Source organism: Parambassis ranga, chromosome 3 (assembly GCF_900634625.1).
Source record: "Parambassis ranga chromosome 3, fParRan2.1, whole genome shotgun sequence".
Classification (NCBI taxonomy): Eukaryota; Metazoa; Chordata; class Actinopteri; family Ambassidae; genus Parambassis; species Parambassis ranga.
The window spans coordinates 14,043,097-14,068,696 of NC_041024.1; the positions used below are offsets into that span (position 1 = coordinate 14,043,097).

Sequence of the window (25,600 nt, forward strand, 5' to 3'; positions counted from 1 at the left end):
GTACTGCCTGTAGCTTAAAGCTACAGATCAAAGTAGCCACTACAAGCCTAAACAAACCTTTTCAGCATTTGCATTGTGGGTAATGTAGGCACTAAGTTTGAAGGGACAGAATTAATTGATTTTTTTCTTTTAACTAAAATTTTAAGTTAAAGGTAGGGTAGGAGATTTTGAAAACTCAGTGAGAGTCAGCCAGATTTTAAAGTTAACACACACGTCCCAACCAGTCTGTGACTTCGGCCATCATGCACGTACCTCTCTAGTGCGCGCAGAGCAGGAAGAGAGTGACAACCAGCCAATACTACGCGCAGGTGCACCTTGTAGGATTGGCTGATGTTTTTAGGGTTTTATAGCTTCCACAGATGATTAATATTCTTCGTTTTAAAGCGAAACTGCCGAACTAATTGGTTGCTATCGGATTGTAAAGAGAAGTTACACTAATTTAACAAAAAGTGCATCAGAATGAAATCTCATACCCTACCTTTAAGAAGCCAAAAGTTTAACATTTGGCTTCTTAACTTAAAATAGCTAACTTAACTGAGTTAATATGCTTATTGTCAAAGGTTTACCATTTGGCATGGTCAGTGATAAATAGTATTATTTTGAGACATAACTGGCATTACCAAAGTTATGATAAACATTAATATGAAAATAAAAACTACAAATAATCAAAATGAAATGTTTTTGAAGTACGATCTGAGGTTTTGTAGCCAGAGCAATAAGAGCTGTTATTTCCTTTAAGAAATCAGATATTTGTATTCACATACAGCAACCCACTTTAGCAGAATTACAACAATACACTCTTCACTGTTCCTGTCCTCTTACAGAGGCCACGACACACCTCAGCCCTGCTGACAGCCCACAGCCTGACTCTGCGGTGCTGCATACCTCAGCACAGCTGTCTGTTGTCCGTTTCTTCCAATCTCCTTCTCTTCCTGCCTCACTCCCAGCTTTCAGTCTACTCAGCATGATAATGATATACACCTTTGCCCAGTCATCTCTTTGAAACTCTGGTACAACTCAAAATATGACAGCAAAAGAAACATACTGTATATATCAACAAATAAACTGTAGCTTTAAGGCAGTGTATCTATAAACCTAAATGAGCAGTCTTTAATATGACCTCTTTCACCTCAGGGTGGACTGGCCTCCATCCTTGAGGAAAAAGAGTGACAGACATACTTATGCCAGTAGACCTGAGGTGGTGTGAATACACAATCTTCAGCTTTAACCTTGTTAACATGACTTAAATCACATACAGCTTTTCATCCACCAGAGCTTGAGTTCCATTAGTAAACAGCCATAGCTCCCTCTATGGGGCACAATCTTTAAAGGGACATGGTAAGATTACTTGTGTCAGCATTTCAACTGAACAGTGGCACTGTGTTGACACACAACAGATGAAGATAAAACCTTGAGAAACAAAGATGTGCTCGAAGCAAAGCCCAGCATAAATATTTTTCATATGCACACACACACACCCAATCTTGAGTGTCCCTCCCAGCAGGCACAATCACACTCAGGCAGATAATTCAGTGTCACAGAGAGCCTTGTCTCTGACCCTCTGGCCCCCTCCAGACAGAGGAAGCAGCTGGACAGGGACCCACGGCTGCCTGGAACTCACTTCCCCTGGGGAGCTCAAAGGAGAAGAGTTCCCTCTCTGCCTCCAAGAATGACCAGCTGAGCTTCCACTGCTTAGTATGTCAAAGTGTTGTTATGTCCCTGTGTCCAGGAAGGTCTTAAGCAGGATGACCAAGCCTTACAATTGTGCAGCAGTGCAGAGCTTTTTGTCAGAGTCAGCATGCTGATGGAAAATGTTATATCAGAGCAGCGCAGTTTTTGTTCAGATGATGCTCATTTCTAGTCCAAACATTAAACTGTTTCTACTGTGTTAAAATTTTACTTGCTATTTAGAGGTGGAAATGGTATCTTTCCACAGCTATATTTAATCATTGTTAAACAACAAACCGAAGCCATGTGGTTAATGTTCCATGAGAAACCATGTTTATATGGCATTTGGCTCCGGCAGATACCTGTCTATAATGCTGCCGTGTATGCATGTAAACATACTGAGTGTGAGACTGGTTCCACATGTACAACTGTGTATGCACACACAACACACACACACACAATGTATTCAGTGGTGAGTGAGACTCTTACTAAGTGCGTATTAATATTGTATGGTTAAATGGGAAATGTTAACATTTTCTCAATTGCCTTGGCAGCCTAATGAAATATTAAACAATCAGAGAGCTTTTGTTTTACCATAATACCAAGAAAGGGTAAACATGAAATTAATAACATCTTTTTAACAGAAAGAGACAAGTACTGGGTGAGGTTGTACTTTGTAGATTTAGACAGATACCCCATTTTAAGGCACGTACACAAACATCCTGCAAATGTGGGGTTTCGGACCGGCCATTATGAAAGTTCAAATGATTTCAACCAGAATGTACTATCCAGCATAATGTACCATTAAGTATGTATGATAAGGTCTTTGATTTATTGATTTGAAGCCTAATTATTAGTGGGTCTTATAACCAAATGAACACAATGTAAACTGTGCCTCTCATCTTTGCCTCTGCCCAATCTGCCATTGCAGTTCCACAGAGACAGGGTTTTACTCACTGCTCACGCAACACTGTTCTTAAAAGTGATGCACAGTGAAAACACTGTAAGCTTCCAGATGATAAGGGCCTGAAAGCTATAAAACAATTCAGTTAATCAAGTATGTATGCAAAACAGTAAAATGGTGGATCCACTCCCAATGAAATAGGCACAATTAAAAAAACGTAAATACCAGTTTTATTTAAAAATGTTTGAAAACATAGTATCATACAAAGTGAATGAGTCAATCCGAGTTTGAGTCACTCTGATTTTTAATGATCCGTTTGGTTGGGCTTTCACCCAGGGTGCCAAAACTCTGCAGCGGCCAGAGCTGTACAGGACAAAAGGGAACAGAGTAATGATGGGTAAAAGGAGAAATGGTTTGTACAAAATAAAAGGCTTCTGACCATTAGGTAGGCAACAACACTTTATCTTATATCTTGGACATGACTGCTAATAAAGTCTTTAAGGATGCATTTAACTTCATAGAAAATCCTGTTATTTCATCATCTGTCGTTTTAGGGCCTCCAGTGGAGTGCCTCTGTCCAATCAGATAGACAGAAGGTTGCTTGACCTGTTTCCAGGGTCATGGTTGCTATGACATCCAGTGACATGACAACATAGCAGAATGGAAAGCTAGACAATATGTTGTCCAGGCTTTGGTCAATCGGACACACTTGCTTTGAACTTCCAACTGAATCTCATCTGATTTGGGCTTAAAATGGCCATATTGGAGGGACCTTGCTGTACTCGCACTCACTCACTTTACATTCTTCCTTCAGCGGAATAAAATCAGGTTTAAGCTGATTTTGTACAAGGTCGCAACTGTTTGCCTATATTCACTTAGCCTAACAGCTAATACTTGAACAGCTTCTTGAGCTTATAATTTGTTTTATACAGAAGACTTCCTGTGTTACCTTTAAGCAAACACGTCCTCGGATGAGAGCATAGGGAATTGAGCCATAGTTCCTTGAGTCAGTGGAATTCCTTGGGTTATCCCCTTCTAGCCATACATGGCCTTTTGGAACCTAAAGACATCACCACACACAGAAATAAGGCAGTAATGATTAAGACAATTATACTGCACAAAGCTTGAACAACTTAACATGTAAAGTAAGGTCGATGATGTAGTGAGAATCTACCTAACCACACCCCCTACCCCCAACAAGTCGCCTTAGCCACCCCCTTCCCTCTTCAGCCTATCTTAACGTCAACCTGCCTGTCCCTCTTTAACCCCAAACCGTCTTAGGAGAGGGGTCATGGGTAACGGGCAGGGTCGGGGGGTGGGGATTTAGAAGAACTTCAAACAGGGTCATTAGGCTGTTGCCTGAGATCTGTGCCCCTCTTAGCCAGGGAGGGCAAAGCCAGAGAGGGGCCTGAGATAGCTGGGTAAGAGAGAGAAAGCAAAAGAGAGAGAGAGAGAGAGAGAGAGAGAGAGCTAAGCTGCGGCTAGCAGCAGTGTCCAAGGGTCTCCACCGCGGTCCGACCTGCCAGTGGGGCGGTCATCCAAGCGGGCTCTAATTCACAGTGACACCAATTATGATTAATCTCATCACTTTAGGAGAGTAGGCTTGTCAAGGCCCTAATTAAGTGCGCTGTCCCCCCTATATGTGCAGACAGGATCAACAACACATTATATTGTCATAATGGGCATCACAATCCACGAGTCTATTTTTGTGTTGCCTAACTTTTTAACAGCAAAAGTCTTCTGGAGGAAAAAGAGAATAACATGAATAGAGAACCAGAATATTATCCACATAGAGGTGACGTCACATCTTTGGCTGTGCTCGGGTTCCTTATTTCTATCACCCTCAGCTCTCTGATTGGAGTCTTCAGTGCTACTGCGGGACACTGCATTTCATTTCATATTTGATAATTGAGACAGATGATGTGACATAATCACAAGCCAGTGACACGTTGACCTAACATGAGGTAAACAACTCACTGAATAACAACGACACAAATGAATATCATTAAAGGAGTCATCTGAGAACCATATGTCAGCATGCTGGATTCTCACCATTACACCTCATTAACATGGTAACATATGCTGGCTCCCAAGCACAGGAAAAAGAAACACCACCGTTTGTCATCTGCCAAACCAGTACCCCCAGTTTCTGCTCTTTTTTCCCCAATCATCCATATTGTGCTAATTATAATTATATGGTGGTTTGATTAAAAAATCTCAAGTGTCTGCAACCACACAGACAAACAGAAATGTGATTTATTGTAAAGGTATAATTTTCTTAGGCACATTTTTAATTCTTTCTCATTCAGGATACAGATTGTGAACATTGATGGAGGTCAGAAACCTCCAATCAACAGCAAAAGACAGCACACGGTCTTTGTGTCCCATAAAACAATGACCTGGTTAAACCCAGGTTTAAGTAAAGACTCAAGTGCTTAAAGGATCATTTCAGAAAAAGTGAGTAGGTGAAGAGGTCTGAAACATGAGCAGCCATACTGTGTTCAGCATGAGCATACAAGCTTATGTATATCACCTCGCAATGACAGGTGTGTGAAGAAAGAAAAAAACACTAAGTCAAAGGAAGAACACTAAATTATAACTGCTGATAAAAAGTAGGGCTGAATTCTGATAAAGCACATTCTTTGTCTTTGCTTTACAAAGTCAACTACACCAGTAAATAGTAAAAACCATGAGCCCCACTTGATTGTGATGCCAACATGCAAAGGGTAATTAAGATGTTTATACAGGGTGGTGAGACATGGGAGCAATTTGTCATTCTGGCACGTCACAGTATCAACATGTCTGATTTTGACAGAGAAAAAGACGAAACTGTCATCAACACATGTCATTTCCAACCACACATACTTCCAAGGATCCAGATAGGCTAAATGTAGAGTTGTAATGTTAAGATGTGGAGCCTCTTTGATCTGCTCTGCTGCAACTCTGAAGTGATGGATGGCAAAGACTGCACCCGTCCTGTGGTGCAGGTTGGGTTGACGCCAGGCATTGTGTACCTGTCAGAGACATGTCGAGAGAAGCTGAAACTGGAGCTCTCTTCACTGTGGAGGTGTGTTGTTTAACAGGCACACCATTACACTCTTCATTATGTTAACATGATTGGGGTGGGGAATGATGTTCAGTTTAATACAGGAATATTAAGTTCATCTTTCACTGTATCGTTCGGTCTATTTTTACTGCAATGAGCTGAGCTGAAGAAACACAGATGTTTCATGTCTCTCATGACCCGTCACTCTTTCTCCTTCTGGTATAATATTAGGGATCAAGTGTCATTGTTTTGACACAATAGCTCAGACACAGAAATGATTCCTAAAAGGTGACAGGGCAATTAGTTGGATCTCTGAGGGTAGGACCTGCCTGCATGGTTGTCTGTCTGTCTGAACAAAAACTGAGGTGATGACAGGGTCTAACACCGCCTTCCAAAATTCATCTTTACAGGTCCACCCATAATGCCTCACACCATCATAATAACAAACACATATATCCTCCAGGGGGGAAAAATCCCTGAGGGAGCCAAAACATTTATGTGAACAGCAGGTATTTTCTCAGTTAGCACAAATGCTGTCACACAAAGCCAGTGATTTTGCTCCTGGGAGTTAAAAAAAAAAGGCTGCCAAAGATTCAAACAATGATTTAATTATAATGCATCGCACTAGGGCTAATGCATGCATCATACTCAGTACTAGTCAATTTGTTAAACCTAAAACTTAGAAATAGGATTCTTGTTCTGTCAATATAAGGTCAAAATACATATCTGTGTTTTAAAATTGCATGTACAGCAGCCCCGGGACCCCTCATCTATGAGCACCGCATGCAAGTCAGACAAAACACAGTTTTAGTAACCTGAATCATGACACTGAAGCTGTTGATTGGTTAAAATAGCTCAAGTAAATGTGAATGATGAAATGCCTAAAATATAAAGAAGTCTACTCCGCTCACCCTAAACTTGACCTAAACCTAAATATGAAAGTCCTCCACCTAGTGGAGAGTTAAAAAAATGACTTAAAATGAGACATCTGTCACTACCTTCTAGCATCACAGCCCAGAGATGACGCCTCTTACAAGTTCAGTCCTCTGTATGTGGAGGTGAAGCCAGTAGAATAGGAAACCTATTTATTTCCTCTTTCATTTGATGAATAGCACTTACAGGCTTGGCCTTATGCTATCTTTTGCTGAACTCATTCAATAGTCTGCACATAGTCTATGAAATACACAATAAATTCAAAAACATGCAACATAAACACAACCTTTGCTTTGTGGACGTATGTGTACACACACATACGCACACAGACACCCCTCCTCCCACCCATCAGTCTGTCCATTCGGCTGGCACTAACTCTAACAGGCTTCAGAGAGATTGCAGGCCTGAGCTGTGGGTGTTGGGGAGAGTAGTAATAGAAAAGCAATGACAGTGGTTTCAGCGGCAGAACCCCTGTTCACTCTCTGGTTTTATCACTGTTCTGAGGAAATATAGGTGTTGTCAAAAGCTGATATTTTGACCAATGTCACAAAATGGGTGTGTGCAGTCTAAAATGTACACAACAATGACAGTCTACGGTCTGAAGTACACACAAAGAAAAGCTGAGACAGCTTTGCATTATGCATTAAGATTCTGTTTGTCATTTAAAGGTGAAACAAACCATGAAGTGTTTTTTTGTTGTTGTTTTTTTTTTGTAAAATCGTTCTTCATTCATTTCCTTTTCGTTGTATCTTTTAAAACCCTTTTTCCTTCCAAAGGCACTTGCTAAGTTGTGGTTGCTTGAAATGAAATGGTAAATCTTTCCCCAGACACCTTACCTTATAAAGCTGCTGATCACAGGATCTGAAAAGCAGCTGAAAAGCATGACAACTTCAACAAAGACAATGTGAATATACTCACATATGTGTGTGTCTTGAACAGACCAGATGGGGCACTTGTGCAGATCTTGTCACCCTCCAATCCAACTACCCTTTTACAAATGTTCATATTTGGGTCATAAAGACTTTTCGCAATGACTATATCACCTCTGAAAAGTAAACAGAAACACATTCAGTGTCATTTTATTCTTTTCTTTTTGAGGGACAAAAAGGAAAACAAAATGTCTATGATATGTAAAACTGTGAAATATTTATACAAATTCAAGAATGGTCTGTGTTATATATTTGCCTATTGTGTATACATACATATACTCTCACCCACTTTTTTATTTTACATAGATGACGACTCATCCTCTCTGAGAAGACAACATCTTGATTTACAATGGTCGGCTCCATGGATGGACCAGAACACTAAAAACAGAAAACAAACAAACAAACAATGAATAGATGAAATAAAACACTTTTAAAGAAGATGGTCATAAAATTTTAATCTTGATAGTACAAACCACAACAAACTCCCCAATATATTCAAAGGCACAGTGGGCGATGCAGCCGTACTGGATTGTGTAGCCCATAAAACCTAGGGTCTTCCACAGCACACGGTGGAACATCTTCACCTAAAGAACATAACAACCCTCGGTTATAGCACAATGTTTTCATTTTATAGGTCTGATCCATTTATGGTAGGCTTATACAGGATTTCTGAAAACAAAGCTGTTTGAGGTTTAATTTTTAAAGGTGTGGACAAGGTTGTCACAGTTGGCCTACTGCTAAGATGGCACATTCTCTGGTGTTTCATTCTCGGTGGCTGAGCGGCCAGTTCACACCACAAAACTGCACTGAACTTTGATCCTGTGTAGGATGGACCAATCAACACCTTGTGCTCAGGTGATGGACAAACACAGAAACTGTGACACATCCAGCCAAGCAGCTCTGCACTGTCTGCAGCCTGTCCCAGATACTATGCTGCCTTAACGACCACCACAATCATTAGAACAGCTATCAACTTCTGTCAGCACCATAGAAACACCATAGAAAGACACCCCAAGCACCCATGGTTGCCCTGCAAACAAACAGTGTCACACAAACACACACACCAGGGCTGTCCATGTGTCTTCTAAGCAAACATCTCAGCCACACTTAGGTTATTGACTTTTACTCAAGCTGCAGCCTGTGGGATGGACAGAGGAAAGCAAACCACACTGTCACGCAGTGTGCATACGAAGGCACACACACACAAACAAACACACCTGCATATGTACAAACTGTATAACAATAGATGGCACATGGCTTAGTTGTTAGTCTGCACTTCAAACACTTTCTTTCAGCTCATAGGCTGCTGTCCTGCCACTCCACCACAGGGTAAAGAAATCTTTTCCTCTGTCTTGCCTATCCCCTTCTGTCTCTTTCCTGTTTCTCTCTCCATGTATTCTCTCCCTCCCAGGGTATTATTAACCAAACCAAGCAGAGCGGAAACCAAAGCTCCAAATCCTCAGAGCTCTGGGAATGACTTCCCAAAGATGGACAAGGATTAGACCCCCAATTTCTCCCTTGCTCCACCACCTCCACCCTCTTTCTCCCCAGGTTCCCAACAGACCGGGTGTCAGGTGGCTCTCCCAGCCCTGCCAAAGGTGTTACCCCTAATCCCATTACCCCCCTCCACTCTCTCACACACACATATACACACAATGCTCTCTCATTCATTCCAAGTATATTTCACCTATTAAACCCTCTACCTATTCTTTCATCCCTAGCATGGTTTGTCTTTTTGCTCCATTGTCCATCCTTTTTGATCCAGAAAAGACTAACTCCATGCTTTCACCTCCCTGTGTGCTGCTGCTGCTCCACTTCTTCTCTCTGTTCTCTGATTACCCCTGGCAACCTTCTGATTTTCAGGGCTGCTGTGAATGATAGAGCTTGAACAGGTGAAGGAGGACATATACACACTCAACACAGGGCCCAAATGAAGTGCCCCTTTCCAGTTGCAAACTGCTCCTGTATCTTCTTCAGTTCCACAGGAACTATAAACTCAGTCCTTCCCCAGCTGTTACAGTAACACCTCTGGCCCTATAATTCCTCTGTTGGGAAGCAAGTGGTCTAAAGGTTAATGTGAATCGCAGGTCTGCACTAAGGCAACATGTTCCTCTCTATTTGTCTTGCTCTCAACTCACTCCACCAGCAGCTCTGTCATACTGTAATGCTCCGTCAGACATGATCTCACATGTGCTCTTCCTTCTGCTAGACTAGGGATCAGGAATCTTTGTTAGCCCTCATTCGCAAAGCACAGTGGACAGCCTCCCGTACAGCTGCCCTCATATCTCTGTTTCATCGCCCCCCTCCATTCCAGCATGCATTCATCATAGGTAGGGATTAAGGGACTTTGCATAACAAGATCACACGGCCAGTGACTGATATCAAGAGAGTCCATATGCAGCCGCCTGGTTTTCTGAGGCACCCTTTGTCATTGATAGTGTGTGTCTGTGTGGGTGTGTGTGTGTGAATGTGCACAAACAATAACATTACCTATGTGTTTCATAGAAAGTATATATGTGAGCTGCAGTGTCTCCGTTGGGATTCGCAATGATGTGGACATCCACAGAGACCTCTGATTGGATCTCTATTACCTCTAATTCCCCCAGGCAAAGAGTCGAGCTACCCACACTATCTCTTGGCCCCAATACCCACTGCATGTGTGTGCTGGGTATTACCAGCATTAATTGAATGCTGTATTACAGCTGTAAATTAACACAAAGTCTCTCTGTTAATCCAGGATTACACGCTAAACATGTTCATGGGAAAACAAAAAAAAAGTCTGTGGAGCCCTCCCTGCGGAACCATCTGTGGCCACTGGCCTCCTGTTGTCAGCACAGTGCTACAGTGGGGATCCCAAATGAACAGTTGCTGATAGAAACACCTCATTGTGTGTTTAACTCTGTGATCCTCTTACTTACTGAGGGTGCCCCCCCATTCAGGGCAGAGCAATCACAAGTAGATGGATATAAAGGGGAAAAAAACATTTTTTTTTTTTCTCCAAAAATGAGCATGAAGTGCTGCAATAGTTTGAATGTTTAGCAAAATATCCACTCCGTGTGAAGTATTTGAGGTTCAGGAGAAATAAAAAGTGAATGCGGTATATTTCTGTCATCTGAACAGGGTTCCTGGCGATTGCAATATATGAAGAATAAAAATAAATTCATGCAAAATGTATGTGCTGGGCAAACTGTTTCCATTGAGTATGATATCATACGATATGTCATATCATATCATCAAATGGTTGACCTGTTCCAGTGCCAATTAATCAATGATCAACTTAAACGCAAAATGAAAAACAAACAACACATCAAAATTGACAGCTTATAAAATAACTATTATTGATGCCATAAGGAAATATTCGGCGAGGAATTACTGCTACTTGTCTCAAGAGATTTGAGCCTGCCATGGCTGAGTAGTGTTAATTGATATACATGGCCAGTCTATTAGAACCACAAAGAGAATTTCAATCCAAACAGCACACAAGGGCTTTGCAGTGGACTTCTTACACAACTAAATTAGGAAAACATGGGCTGAGAGAGAACTGGGCAACAGGGGGGCTAAGAGGCTTATGAGCCCCTTGTCAGATATTCTTCTTGTCCCTGAGGATCCCAGATGGAAGGGAGTCTGGAGAAGCAGGCAGAGCAGAGTGGGGACCAATCCCACCTCTGATGTCTTCCTCTGGGCAGCAGAAGGCAGGGGAGGGTGGGGCATTAGTCCTGTTGAGCAGAGTTTGATTTGATCTTAATGTGAGCTATAAAAAGGAGGAGGTTTGGCAACCAGGGGGGTCTGTTTCAACTATCAGTGCAATCAGAGATAATCCTGCTGATTTAAACACAGACACCTGGCTGGATGGAGAGTGACAGATGTAAAAGTCTCAGCCATGGAGTGCCATGTCTAGCCCCCCATCTCTCCCAGGTCTGCCTTCTATCAGAGGCTTAATTGAAGGGACTGATCTCCATATTGCTCTTTTCATTGTTGCTAACAGCAACACAGCCGTGAAACAGCTGAGCGAGGTTACTATTTGAGGAGCTGAGGGTTTAAACCTACAATCAATGGGTCAGCCAGAGCAAATAATAGCCAAGTGATATGAATACAACTGCTATGAACTGAAAGGAAGTGTAGGTTGACAGAGTCCCCAGCCAATTACACAGAATGGAAAATAAGTCACTAAGCCATATTGTATTGACCACAAGTAAGTGCATGTTGCTGGCCGGGTGCTGAGAGAGTTGAGAGATCTTATCTGGTGTTTATCGGATTCACAAAGGAGTTTGGGTTATGCACTGCTCAGCTTCTGACATGGCCTGATTTACATTAAACAACCCAAGAGTGTGATTTAACGGAATATTTTAAATCAGAATTTATTTACATTTTTTAGGTTTCTGTCCTATAGATCAAGCTAAATATGGCTTGCTGTGTTTTAACACACCATCTGCAAAATAATCTCAGGAAACCAGAATAAAGCCGTTCAAAATAAGGGATGTTGAATAAATGGAAAAACTCAAACACTCAGAAAAAATTAGCTGCTTAAAAAACCTATCCTACACACTTATTGTGTCCGTAGAATATTACTGTCCTTTCACAGTTAGAAAAACAAATATTATACATGTTGATGATAATCTTGCATCCTCCGGACACAAGAAGTCGACTGCTTCTCGCAGTTACACATTGATGGCAGAATTAGTCTAAAGAAACCAAAACAGTCTGACCAGGAAAGGTCTGACATGTTATGACTGCTGCCATTATACAGTTCAATCAGATAGAGAATGACTTAACTGACACAAATACTGCAGAAAAACACCTACATGCTAGCTCATACTATGAAAAGGAGGAAATTTGTGTTATTTCTGTACCATTATGGAGCAACAGAGCCCAAGGGTTGCACTGGGTTTTAAGATAATTAGGTGACTGGCAATGTAGAGAAGATGTAGAGAAAGCTGTGTAATCATAAATCATGCACATTGCACTGCTGAAGCAGGCTCTCCTCCTTCTCAGATGCAGGTCAGTCAGCGCATCTTATTTGTCGCATAGGCTTTCCACAATGCCCAGTGTTGTCAGTCATGATATATTCCCTTGGTCTCTTGTCAGCACATATAAATCTCAACAGTGCTGTCAAAACAGCAGGATCGTCTCTGCTGAGAGCATTTGTAAAGTGAGCAGTTGGGCGATTGCTTCCTCTGGAGCCTCACAGCATCCTGCGATCTTATGCTGCCTCTGGCCTCACTGTGTCACACAAAGCTTTTTACAGCTGTCTCAAGTATAACACTGATCACTCTTCATTCAATCAGCATTAATAGTGGACATTATACTGTATGAACTAAATGAGGCTTTTTCCAGCTGGCAGTTTGCCTTACCTCACATTTCAACAATTCTTAAAATATATGAAAGGACATTTTGACTTATGATGAAAAGTCCAAGTGTTCTTATCCGTTTACAACTGTTACCAAACATCCACAATACCATGACCTAACACCCAAAGCGACTTAAAGGTAGGGTATGAGATTTCATTCTGATGCACTTTTTGTTAAATTAGTGTAACTTCTCTTTACAATCCGATAGCAACCGATTAGTTTGGCAGTTTCACTTTAAAACGAAGAATATTAATCATCTGTGGAAGCTATAAAACGCTAGAAACATCAGCCAATCCTGCGAGGCGCCCCTGTGCATATAGTTGGCTGGTTGTCACTCTCTCCCTGCTCTGCACGCATCAGAGAGGTACGTGCATGATGGCCGAAGTCACAGACTGGTTGGGAGGCGTGGCTTCAGGGTGAGCTCCGAGAGAACGGGGTATGTGTTTACTTTCAAAATCTGGCTGACTCTCACTGAGTTTTCAAAATCTCCTACCCTACCTTTAATGGAATTTCATTGTTCATACCTATAAAATGTACTGATGTGCAGAGTCTGCAAGGCAATCACAATATAAATACATACTTTAATTATGTATTTATACATGTTAAATGTTCTGCATTAGTCACAACTGTCACTTTAGTAAATTAAATTATATAAAAAATAATTAACATACAGAAACGTGTATTTGTCAGCTTGAAATGTATGGACTAAAGATACTCAGATGGAATACAAAGCACAAAGCGTACATACAGTAGAGGCAAAGGTGCACAGCACCTCAGTCTGCTATTATTATGAAGCATGTGTTTAATACTTTTCATTGTTGACTTGTGGTAGGGTGATTTTATTTCTTAATATTTCATAGTTCAACAATAAATTATAAAGGTAAACCTCTTCTAAAGTAGACAGCTTTCTCTGGATGAAGGTGTTAGTATTGCCACTGATTTTACAGAACAGGAAATTGGTGTATTGATCATGGTATGCGTCATATTGCCATCTCTGGGGAAAAACTGCAGTGTTCATTACACAAGTAGGCAAATTTATATGATAAACTGTTGTCTTATAGCTTGTTTTGCTATTAGGTGTAGTGACAAGCAGGTTTACTTTGTAGGTAGTTCTTTTCGGTATTTGGAAAAGAAGAAAATAAGGAATTAATGACTAATTCATTGAAACAATGTTGAATCTGTAATGTTATGCAATGAACGAACAAGGTCATAGCCGCGCAAAGATATATTTTTACGCTCTGAATATCATCGAATTATTGGGAGTAACCTTTGTAGAAAGCATACACATCAAACACTAGAAGCTACTTTACACTAATCAATAAAAATACCTGACTTACCACAGTGTGTTCAATTCTCCGTCACAGTGCACCTACCATAACAAATTGAACTTCCCCTTTGACAGCTTCCACATGTAGCATCGGAACAACCGCTGCTCTCATTGGTGGAGCTTTAACAAGCTCCTCTGTGATTGGATAATACGCTCAAAAACATTGCCAGGCGTCACCACGCTACTAGCAGTATGGCAGCTCCCGTGAACAGTGTGGGTAAACCCTCAGCTGAACGTCCACAGATCAATTGTACGAGTTTTCAGAAGAAAACGAGAAGCAAGTTAATATCCATACCTGGTACCAGACCTTCGGTTCAAAATGGACAGCTGTTAGTTTCGACCGGTGTCACCTCTCTCGACTATCTGCTCGGTCAGTCCACTGATGTGATGAAGCAGCAGCGGTAGCTGCACAAGCTAACTCTGACTGTAACGGTGTTAGTGCTCCAAACGTGATGATACCGCAGCGTTATGGATTCATGGTGTAGTTGTTATTAAACTCTAACAGGCAAACACGACAGGATTGTTGTTTTGTGTCACTGTCTTTGTAATAGAAGATGTACCGAGTTTGTGATCGGTCTGCACCAGCATTTAGTTTGGCTTACTGCACAGATTTATTCCTGTCCCATGGAAAATGTGTCTTTAGATTTCATTGAAATCTGGTGGGAGATCTGCAGTATAGCATCATAGGCTGGTTAATTAATAATCAATGCTTTTGTCAAATAAACTATCCTGCAAACATTTTTATACATCAAATATTTGTAATAGTTCCAATGTAACTTTTAAGCACACCATTACCTTTACATGAGTTATATGCCTATGCTGTATTGCAAAATTTGCTTGTCTGGAAACAACTTAGATATTTTGAACTATTGCAAAGCATGGTATGTGTCTCTTTTTGTCACTGGAGACCGCCAAAGCCACAGTTGGCCTAAGGGAGGCTAGTAGAAGTCATTTCACAATCATTTAAAGACAGTGTATATGTTAATATGTAGTTGCTTTGTCTTCTCACACAGGTGGTGGGCTTGCAGTTGGAACGGTGCTTCTCATAGGTAAGCCTGATGCTTCCAACATTAAAAAAAACTATTCATTGGTTGGAGATCTCCTTGTAGTAGTGGAATAATTTCCTGTTAAAAGGGTTACTTCAGTTTTAGAAGACAGCATGAATGTATTCTTATAGTAAGCTTTTTTAATATTTAATTATTGACAAGTGAATGTAAATGGTGCTGTAGTCACTTTGAATGGTTACTATGGCTCTCTGCACTGGGAACTTTATGTTTGAACACTAATTTTCCAGCACAATTATAAATTATTTTCTCTGACATTATTGCAATTTTAGATCTTTGTACTTTAGGTGCAGTCAGTTGTGTGAATGTAAATTATTGGCTACTTTTGCAAAAAACGTATGGATATTTCACTGTTTTTTTCCAGTAATTGACCTGAACAAGCATTTGGTCTCTGCATGTAGGTCCCTGTATAGTGAGCCACAATAGCTGTGCTAGGTGTCTCTGTTTTGTGTTTTTCAAAATTATTTCCATATGGTGTATTTGCAAGTCATCATTTCACTGATGCAAATTTAGCACAGCTCATAGAGTCACAATACACATGTTTATTGGAAATACACCAGAAATTAAATAATGACCTTCCATCAGTTATGGAGGAGAAGAACCTTGTTTTCAAGTGCATATTTTATTGCATCCTTTATCCATCCAACCACACAAAGGCAATACTTTGTGTGACTACAGTATGCATAATCCACGGCAACACATTCCTCTTTCTGGACTACAAACCTTTTGTGTTTAGTCTTCATTAGCTCTCATCTAGTTGGATATCTTTATTGTAATAAAAATAGTGGTGTTTTAATGCCTTTTATTTGAGAAACCTTGAGAAATTATGAGCCAGACAGGGCTAGACATGACTTTTTAGGGCACAATCAATGATTAGGTCTTAGGAGGTACAGATTTTAAATGGCTCTGCAAACATGACTGAATTGTGGTTTTAGCTGACTGTGATATACTTATAATATACCTATACTTTTGAAAATCCAAAGCTTAAGTGTATTTCCCAAATTTAAATAAGAAGCACTTCAGCAAGTTAAGCCTCTTTGTAGTTTGTATGTCACTGTCTAGCAGAACATCAAATAAACTAATGACCTGCAGATCGAGTCTATCCCAGGTGTTCACACTTTTACTGAGATCTTAATTAATATGCTGTTCTGCAGATGTGTTATAGAAGTTTTCAGAATTACATTCAAAGCAAGTGGTTTTCTAGGGACGTAAATGTCTTCCACTGTATTATTATTATTGTTATTATCATTCATCATAGCCTAGGCTATATGCACTGGTGGACAGTGAGGTTAAGTTAGTCATGTTTCCCCTTGAAGCTGTAATTTGTGTAGCCAAGGCCTATACCAACTGATGATATTGCTTTGCCCTTTAATTCATCCCCCCAATCGATGCAGGAGTCAGTGATTACACACTAATGCGTTCTTCCCTTCCATTTTGTGAATCAATGTACGGTTGGTTTCATCTGGTAATGAGAGACACAGTAAAGGTGAAATGTGTGTGTGTGTCTGAAAGAGTGGTGTGTGTTGGTGTGTCTGTGCCCACTGTGCCGTTTGTGTGTCTGTTTTGTTGTGTGGGTGGGTGGAATGGGGTGGGAGTTTGGAGTGTGTGTTTGTTTGTGTTTGTTTCAGGCAGTCATCTCCTACAGTCTGCCCCTTTAGCTGTGATGGCCTGTTTGTGAGACAGAGACATAAAATTATCAGACTGGTTGTTGTCTGCCTTTGAAGTGTCTTGAGCTGTCCATCCAGATTTGTCAACCAGAGGGGGATCAGTCCAGTATGGCTGCTGTCTGAAGATCTCTCATCTCTTGTGTTTTTGTAGGAGGAACAAAGCTTCATGGTTCTTATTATGTTGACCATATATGGGATCATTTCCTAGGTGTAAATAAATGCCTTTCTTTCCTTTAAAACAGCCATTAAATAGTTTTACATGTTAAAAACTCCACAGGTCTTTAATGAATAAGATTTGTCTTATCATTAACAGTTAATATTAATAGTGATGTAGAATCAGATATGTATGAATACAAACCCAGCAGTGATATGCAGTGAAAAAGTACTGTCCTGAAGTTGCTAAAAGATCAAACAGAGGTATAGAGATATAATGCATGCTAATTGGTTCAGTTCAAAATAATATTGCATGCACAACAAGGAAATTAATTTATAAGTGAGGCAGCATAAAGACACAAATATAAACACAAAATAAAAGACAGATGTATAGAAAATGTTGGCATTCTGCTCAAATTCATGCGATAAAAGCAACTTTTGAACTGCTGATATCTTTCTCTCTCTTTCTTCAATAATTAATATATATCAATATAGATTTCTTATTATCCACCTGACAGAGCTCCAAAGATCTCCCAAGTCATCTGTTCACAACTGATAGGTCCTGTTAACCATGAAACCATTTTCCGGCACCTCAAAGACAAACAGCCATCAGAGCTGGCCTTCCAGTAGAGGTAACAGTATAGAGATTAGTTGGAAGACAAATGCTGATAAATGACATTTAACTGGTAAAACCTTTGTTGACACAGTTGATAGTTGTTATTGTTCCTTTGCTCACCTGCTGTTTGCTGATGTAAACAATTGAGCTGCTCAGTAGAGATAATAATGCTTCACAGGCCAAAGACATAGAAGGGGAAAACATTCTGACCTAGATAGTTTGTCTCCTCCCCCTGCAGCTTTAGCAGATATGATTCACAATTCTTGCACTTCCAGTCCCTTGTTTTAAGGCAGATAAAACAGAGGCAACCCCCCTTATCAAACCTTAGTCACAATAAGTTTGGAAAAAACACTATGAAAAAAAAAATCATCCCCTGACTGTCCAGAGTGACTGATCTACCTCAAAGACACGATCGTCCCCCCACCCCCTGTTGCTTCTGTGTCCCGCCATCTCCCGCCCCCTCCTCATACCCCCCACCTCAACAGCCTAATGACTCCTGGAGGTTCCATTTGTAAGGCTCCCATAGAAACACAACCACAATAGGCCCCATCTTGAGAGGGCCCATCTGGGAGTCTTTGTGGGGCCTGCTGAAAGCCACAAAGGCCTGCTGACCTAGAAACCCATCAATAAGAGAACAGGGAGCCCCACCGACAACAAATTGAAGAGCCATGGAATTTCCTGGGCCATCCTAAGTCCGTAGGTGAGAACATGGACCGGGAACGTGGGAGGGGGGAAATTCTCTGGATGTTCGAGGATGACGCGTCAGGATGTCATTCCCCAGCTGTCAGCTGTATCCCCATTACCTTAAACTGTCACTGCTGCCTTTGTCCTTGTGCCCACAGTTTGTCATTGTGTAGAGATGCCTATGAAATCTTTACAAAATGGTGATTGTGACAGGAAGCAGCAGTAGCATGCTGGGCAGAGTTATGTGCCCTGCATGGCTGGGTTTCATGGTGATGATATAGGCTTTTTTGTGGGTTTGGGGTGTGGATAGGCCGTGTGGCTGCTTTGTGTGCAATAAGAAAGGCCTAACTTTTGGGAAAGTATGCCTAGAATTACTTGTCAGTCCATTTAATCCCCTAGAGGCCGCCTCTAGCAGAGGCTGCAATATCATCCCTCTTAAGTTGAGACTTGCCTTCTGAATAAAACCTATTTTTTACAATAATAAATACACCTAATGTGAATGACATGGGAAATGTAGTGAAAGGATGCCATCAGAATGCACAAAATTCCAGAGAGATTCAGGTTAACCAAATGTCAAGTAACATTTTGAGGACAGATGCTAACTTATCCTACTTCTGCCTTCTATTGTCAGTCGTCATGACAGTTGAGGTGCCTTTCTGTACGGTGGGAGGGGTCAGGTGAATGCTTAAGGCAGGTGTCTCCCCCTCACCTCCGCTGCTGGTTGTGGGTATGATAGTTGAAAGTGGACAGGGATATTGTTAATACTCTGACAGGAGAGCTGTACATGTCTACTTTAATAATCAGATCATACGATAACACCTGGGCTTCTGTGCCATGTCAATTGCCACTTCATCTGTTTCCTGCAAAAGATAGCCAGAATGTGGTCCTTACATCAATTACGGTTGGCAACAGTGATGTGGTCAGGAACTGCTAGATACATGTGTTGTCTGAATGAGAGGTGAAGAGGGAGAGTCTCACTACATAGTGTCTCAAACACTATTTAGTGATATGTAGTGACTGACATATTTTCTATAGGGATGTAGAAATACTGTTAACAATATTGCTGTTGTCTGTTATTTCTTTTTTTCAGAGGAGGACCGATATGATAGCTACTCACGCATGATCTTAAAGTACTTCCTGGCAGAAGGAGTTGTTTGTCGACATGAACTTTTTGTGGCATCTGCTCAAGATAACCCTGATGACATCCTACAGGTATGAGAGGAGGTGCCATCTATTCTGTAGAATCTTCAGAAGAAGCCATACTGCAAATTATGCCTTTTTTTTAACCTTCAAGTCTTGACACACCATTCACAAAGAAGCTAACATGGCCTCAATATGTCTACATTAACACTGCCTTCTATGACTACAAAAAAATTTGTTTTTGACAAAACATGTTTACTATTAAGGCATCTAAAGAGGTGTTACTTTTAGATAAAATATGTTTCTTTGTTACTCTTGAATCAGCTCCGGCTGTACAGTGCAGGCGCACAGCTTTCCTTAACATGTGTCCGGGTCAATGGGGGTATCTGAGAGGTCGAGGGTGGCATGGTTGGGCATTGTTGAAATGTTTCCCGACGTATCACTTTGTTAAGAGGACTGTAGCCCCAGAAGCTGACTGCCACCCAGCATATAGAAGGAGGGCCTCTCTCCCACTGATTGATAGTGGGAGGGGTCATTTCCTCACCCTCTCTTTACATATCAAAGACTTATTAAGAGAGGGGGACTCCCAATGGGGATATATCATTTCATTTGGTGTTTTCACACTTACATTTTCAGTATGGTAACCGCCTTTGCTAAGGCTAAAATTTACTGTTTGGGATAATATTGTTGAATCTTATTTATTATGCATAAAGATAACTTTCAGAAATTATTGAATAAATGTTTTTTCTTAATTAATTTAATACAGTTATAAGTAGGTTTCACTAATATTTTACTTTTAATTTTATATTACTTCTACAAAATTGTGACATCACACAAAATGCTAAGCAGAAGAACAGTATAGTGGCCTAACTTCATATGTTTTAACGTATGAACTTTGTTGTATTGTTACAGGAACTCCCAGCTCCCATCTTGGATGATGTTGCTATGCACAAGCCGGTGGAACAGCCCAGGCTGCCTTGTGAACCTCAGGACAGTCTGGATGCCATGAAGATTGCCTGGCGTTATCAGAATCTTCCTAAAGTACAGGTAAACCATTTTTCTGACAGTCCATATGTCCTGTTATTATAATGTTTTTTCCTCCAACAGTAAGATATGGGTACCTCTGTAAAGATCTGTTTTCATTAAGAGTTCAACATGTGTCTGTTAGTGATGTTATCAGAATTGACAGCACTGCCTCTTTGCACTGGTCTTACTGGTTTGGCAATTGTCTCGACCACTAAATCCATCAGCTTCTAAACTCCTTTGTGGAATGAATGAGGCCTCGGCCTCTCCTTTCAGTGTTGGACCAGATTACTCACACTTAGCTGGCGATAGGTAGGCTTTTCACTGGTCCCCAACCCACATATACACACATACACACACGCCTGCACCCCTGCTTAGCCTGGGAAACAAGAGTACTTTGCAGCCTGTGCATTGACATGTCTGCTCGCTCAACCCTATGACCCAGACCTGCGCCTCTGTCTTTCCCCAAATCCCTGCCTTTCCCCCTGCTAGGGTCGGCAGCCCTACACTCTTTCTTCCGCTTTGAGGAGAGGTGACCCTCCCCTTCTTCTTCTCTGCAGTCTACCCCCGTCGGTCTATAATCCATATCGCTATGTGGATTAACAGCACACAGTGTATCCCTGGGGATCCTCTCCCTCTTTCTCTCTCCCTGGAAACTTCTTTATATCTGTGTCCTTTCCTCACCTCTCCCCCTTCCCCTGTAAAATCGTCTTTACAAACCACTAGTAAGCCCCAGCAGAGGATTTGCATCCCAAATTCACCCCCAGAGTCAACGCTTACTTTCCCCTTACACACACCTCTCCTGGCATAGCCCACTGTGTCTCTCTCCTGATGAAGACATCAGATCAAAGGTGAGGCCGTCAGGGCGGGGATGGAACGCTAAGCGGGTTGCCTAGCTCACAAAGAGAAGATGAGCCCCTGACCCCCCTGCCCTGCTGACCCCCTCGTCCCGCCAGGAGAGGGACACACCGGGGGCCCTAATCCAGATTAGAAGTAGATTAAGGGCCTCTCTAACAATGGAATCCCTGGTTTCACTGAGAGAGAAGAGCTAAAACTCTCTCTTTCAGCTGCAGGAAAACATCCGCCTTCCCCTGCATCCCTGACACGTTCGCTTTCACAGCCAGAAGTGGACGTTTATGTGAAGAAATGATTAAGAGTGTGGCCGTAGTGGTTATTTAACTCCTCTGCTGTAGGAATGTTGAGGAATGACCCATAAACAATGCAATTGCATTACCATAGTACTGTGAAGCACACTCATTTAACAAATCAGAAAGACAAATAAAGTTGCAGTCTTATGATGCATTTGTCTTTTATCAGATGAACGCTGTTTATTAAACACATTGAAAGCAGGCAATGGTATGTAGTTTGCAATGTGCTTTATTTAAATGGTTTTATTCTACTTATTGACCATAAATTTGACTTGTTGACCTCTTTAGAGTGCTCTTGCATCATCTTCTCGGTTTGGGCACTACTATGACGTCTCCAAGATGATGGAGCCAGAAATTCGGCAGGCAGCCAAGTGCCACAGTTTCTACCTTCCAGAACATCCCACCCAGTCGTCAGCTACACACAGGTACATCGACAAGACACCTTCCACAGAATGCATGGAAACCAATGCGACACCATCCACAGAACACAGGCACACAAGCACGACATCATCCACAAAACACAGTTATACAAATAAGACATCATCCACAGAAAACAGATAAGTAAACATGGCACTCTTCACAGAATGCAGGTAAACCAACAATGAAAACACACCAATGTAATTTAAAAGCAAAGACTCTGTGAGTCTCACATGTTGAAAATGAAAATCCACACGAGAGGACTGAGCTTTCTCTATTATTATGATGTTTGTTTTTAATAAAATAAAAAAACGTGTCTAAGTCACAACTGTTTTTATCGATAATATTTTCTTATTTCTTAATATAAGATGCCACAAAATGGGAAGAAATGCCACTCACTGGAGAGAGTTAATTCATTTATTCATATACTCTTTATTTTAAAGGGAACAATTTCATTTCCTATTTTTGAAGCAGACACAGATGACATTTAGCTACTTAATTGTTCAAGCTCATAATTTTTATTTTTTCTCAAAATGTACACAATATATTACACATTTTTTGTACATTGATAGTTAATGAGTCTTATGCTCCCTCAACTCATTTCATTATTTTGATGCCTATTTAAAAGCTTACAGCATCTTAATCAAATCTTGATTTGATTCACCAAGTATGTCTAGTATCAACAAACATTTTATAAAATGCCTTTTTTTACTCTTTCATCATAATTATACAACTAATTCACCTCAGTTTAAAAAACTCCCTGGTTCATCATCTATTCTGAGTAGCTTGCCATTGGCCTAAGTCATTCAGCCTCTTGGAAAGGTTGGGTATGTCTATTCAAATAAGAGTTTTGTTTGCTCAGCGTCTGTTTGATTTCTCCTGTGTTGAGTGTACTTAGGGTTCAGAGGTCATGCAGGCTCTTTACTCAAAGAGTGCTGCTGAACACACAAGGGCACACGAAGGCACACTCACACACGCACTGGGTAAATACAGCAATCTGGGACACAGAAGATGTGGAGGAGGCTTTATAGAATCCCTCTTCCCTTATATCCACAAACAGAGACTGTTTAATAGAGCACCCATACAAACACATTAAAGGTTCACTTTAAGGTTTGCATTTTCAGTGCGGACTATGAAGTGACCAGCATTAGCTGTTGTATTAAATATCAGTTCCGGACTTGACATTGCCTGAAGGGAGAGAGAGAACCTAGGATAAAGAATATTCCTTACTGATGCTCGCAGCGCTGTGCAGCAGTAAGAGTGACACAGTGGTAATGTTGTAGTGTCTGAATGGGTTATAGATCTTACAGACATTTTGACAGCGGGGAACTACACCTGCACCGCACTATTGTGCCCCGAGGCCCGCCCCAGTACTGACACAAATAAATCCACACACACACTCTGCACATTACACACGCACATATACCACACATACTCCTAAGCAGGCTACTCCCCCTTGCACGTGTCCACAGCCCCATGTTGATACCCTAGCTGTTAAATTGCTCCGTTTCACTTGAAGGCATAATTGGCACAAATTGCTCTCTAGGTGATACAGATCCTGTTGTTTAAGACCAAGCATCCCCCTTCTCTCCTCCTTTCTTCCTTCCGTCAAAGAGGAACACTGAGATAAAGAAGCGTCCTTGTGCATGATCCTAATTAGCTGACGCACTAGCCCCTGTAGCTAAGCACCTAGACCTTTTTGATACCTGAATGAGAGGTGCTCAGTAGGGGTAGCTAAATCACAATGCCGTCTTGCACAATGGCTGCCAACCAGAGGCCACCTCCCGCTCAACTGCACGTCTCACCATCCCAGCCCCCTACCTCAGAGGTGGGGCATGGGCAGAGAGGCCATGGAGGGTAGGTGTCCCTCTTTCACCAATCCAGCTCTATCATTAGCCACAGCGGGGTCAGGAGGCACCATTGTTGTGCTGAATAACTGAAATAGAGTACATGGATATACTTGGCCAAGTGTAATCAACACAAGTGTGTATTACTGTTCTTTATGCAGGCCTATTGGCGTGTGACCAATCTATGTGTATCAGCTTTTGTAGCCTGCAGGTCAAATTGACAACTGACATCGCAGCCTACTGTGAGTCACTGCAGAGTGGTCATTACAATGGTGGGGCGTTCTTAAGTGGATGGTCCTGTGTAAAAAAGATGGGGTTAACATTCTTATTGGCCATCCTATAGGCAAATGGAGGGCTCAGCAGTAATCAATCCCCTGTGTGTTTCTGAATGTTGCACTGATGGTACTGTACGCCCTTTGTCAGCTGTGCACATCTTACCCCTGATTAAACACCAAAATGCTGTTCCCTGTTAATTTTAGAGATCAGCCCATTAATTCCCCCTCCTTTTCACTTATCATCTTTGTTATGTGTATGTTTGTGCATATATGCGTCTCATCTGTCTGTCTGTCTGTCTCGGCACAATCAGATCCTCAGGGAGCTGACAGAGAACCAGTCATGTTGTAATTTAATCAACCAAATAAATTAATTGGATCTCTTGATATGGATCATCTGTCTGCTTCAGTGGCTCCAGAAAAGCACAGTCAGGAGGAACATGCTGCAGTCATAGAAGATTAAGCTAGTGTGGTGATAGTCTTGGCCCAGTTTTATCAAAATGGTTTCACAGTTTATACATGTACATGTATTAGGTTTTGTTTTTTTTTCTGGTTGTCTTCTATTATTTGACCATTATTGTCTCTGTTTTCTATCCAGTGCCATGCTTGAGTCCTACTCTACATTGCTGAAGTCACTTCAAGAGGTCATACACAGAGAGGGCTTTGATCTAGCTGCCCCCATGGTAAGAAATGAAAAATTAAATAACTTGCATTTATCTCTTTAAACTTTAAAGTTTTTACTACATACATTCGGCATCTAAAGACTCTTTGAAATGTATTTATCTATTTATCCCCAACTATTCTTGGGACTCTTGAGCAAGTCATCATTTTTGAACAGTTTCATAACATGTCATACAAGTATTATACTTTATGCCCATTGCACTTTCTGTGTCGGTTCTGACATTATTAGTGCATTACATGAATTAGTGTGAGTGTGGTTAAAACAGCATACCTAAGTTTTTAGGTATGTAGGTTATGGCAAAAAAAGCACAACAGGACATAAATTATGCTTAAATTCCTTGAAGATGTCAAAATCATCAACATCATCAAGAAAATTAAACAAGGCCAACAATGATACTGAAAGGAAGTAGGCATTGACCAACAGCTATTAAATACAGATACAGAAATGTTACAAATACAGAAATGTCTAATAAAGAGCTTGTTAACTACTTTAAATTTCTATTTTTAGTCCCACTATTTACTACTAGTCCAGTCAAAAAAGTTTTCATAGGTGGATTTAAAAAAAAAAAAAACAGGAATCAGCATCTGTGTCTCCAAGCTTTTCTTTGACATTTCAACCACCACTCGAGTCTGTTTACTTCTTTCTCACCTGCTCTGGTTGGCTCTTACTTGTGTGTCACAGCTGTGCGAGTCTTACCTTTGACAAACATCTTTTTAATCATCACCAATTGCG

At 41.1% G+C, this 25,600-nt stretch overlaps 2 protein-coding genes across 4 annotated transcripts in view; one reads left to right on the plus strand and one right to left on the minus strand.

Annotated features, from left to right (window-relative positions):
- Positions 1–2,786: 2,786 nt before the first annotated feature.
- Positions 2,787–14,235, minus strand: immp1l (inner mitochondrial membrane peptidase subunit 1). 2 transcript variants are annotated; one of them, XM_028402380.1, is made up of 6 exons: positions 14,166–14,235; positions 7,954–8,064; positions 7,770–7,858; positions 7,470–7,596; positions 3,522–3,632; positions 2,787–2,935 (listed from the first exon to the last, which is right to left on the minus strand). In XM_028402380.1, the coding sequence occupies exons 2-6, from the start codon at positions 8,056–8,058 to the stop codon at positions 2,849–2,851; spliced, it is 519 nt and encodes a 172-aa protein (XP_028258181.1). In that variant the 5' UTR covers positions 8,059–8,064; positions 14,166–14,235; the 3' UTR covers positions 2,787–2,848. The 2 variants fall into 2 exon arrangements, with proteins under 2 accessions (XP_028258181.1, XP_028258182.1); XM_028402381.1 differs by lacking the exon at positions 2,787–2,935 and adding an exon at positions 5,438–5,586 and having other exon boundaries at positions 3,539–3,632.
- The window catches only part of elp4 (elongator acetyltransferase complex subunit 4), a 44,085-nt gene continuing 32,245 nt past the window's right edge, over positions 13,761–25,600 (plus strand). Inside the window, exons 1-6 of one of the 2 annotated variants that reach the window (XM_028402379.1) lie at positions 13,761–13,853; positions 15,169–15,204; positions 19,430–19,551; positions 20,392–20,526; positions 21,939–22,075; positions 24,785–24,869. In XM_028402379.1, the coding sequence (XP_028258180.1) occupies positions 13,799–13,853; positions 15,169–15,204; positions 19,430–19,551; positions 20,392–20,526; positions 21,939–22,075; positions 24,785–24,869 (570 nt within the window). In that variant the 5' untranslated portion in view covers positions 13,761–13,798. Of the gene's footprint in view, positions 13,854–14,327; positions 14,526–15,168; positions 15,205–19,429; positions 19,552–20,391; positions 20,527–21,938; positions 22,076–24,784; positions 24,870–25,600 lie in introns of those variants that run through there. The other variant, XM_028402378.1, reaches the window with a different exon arrangement.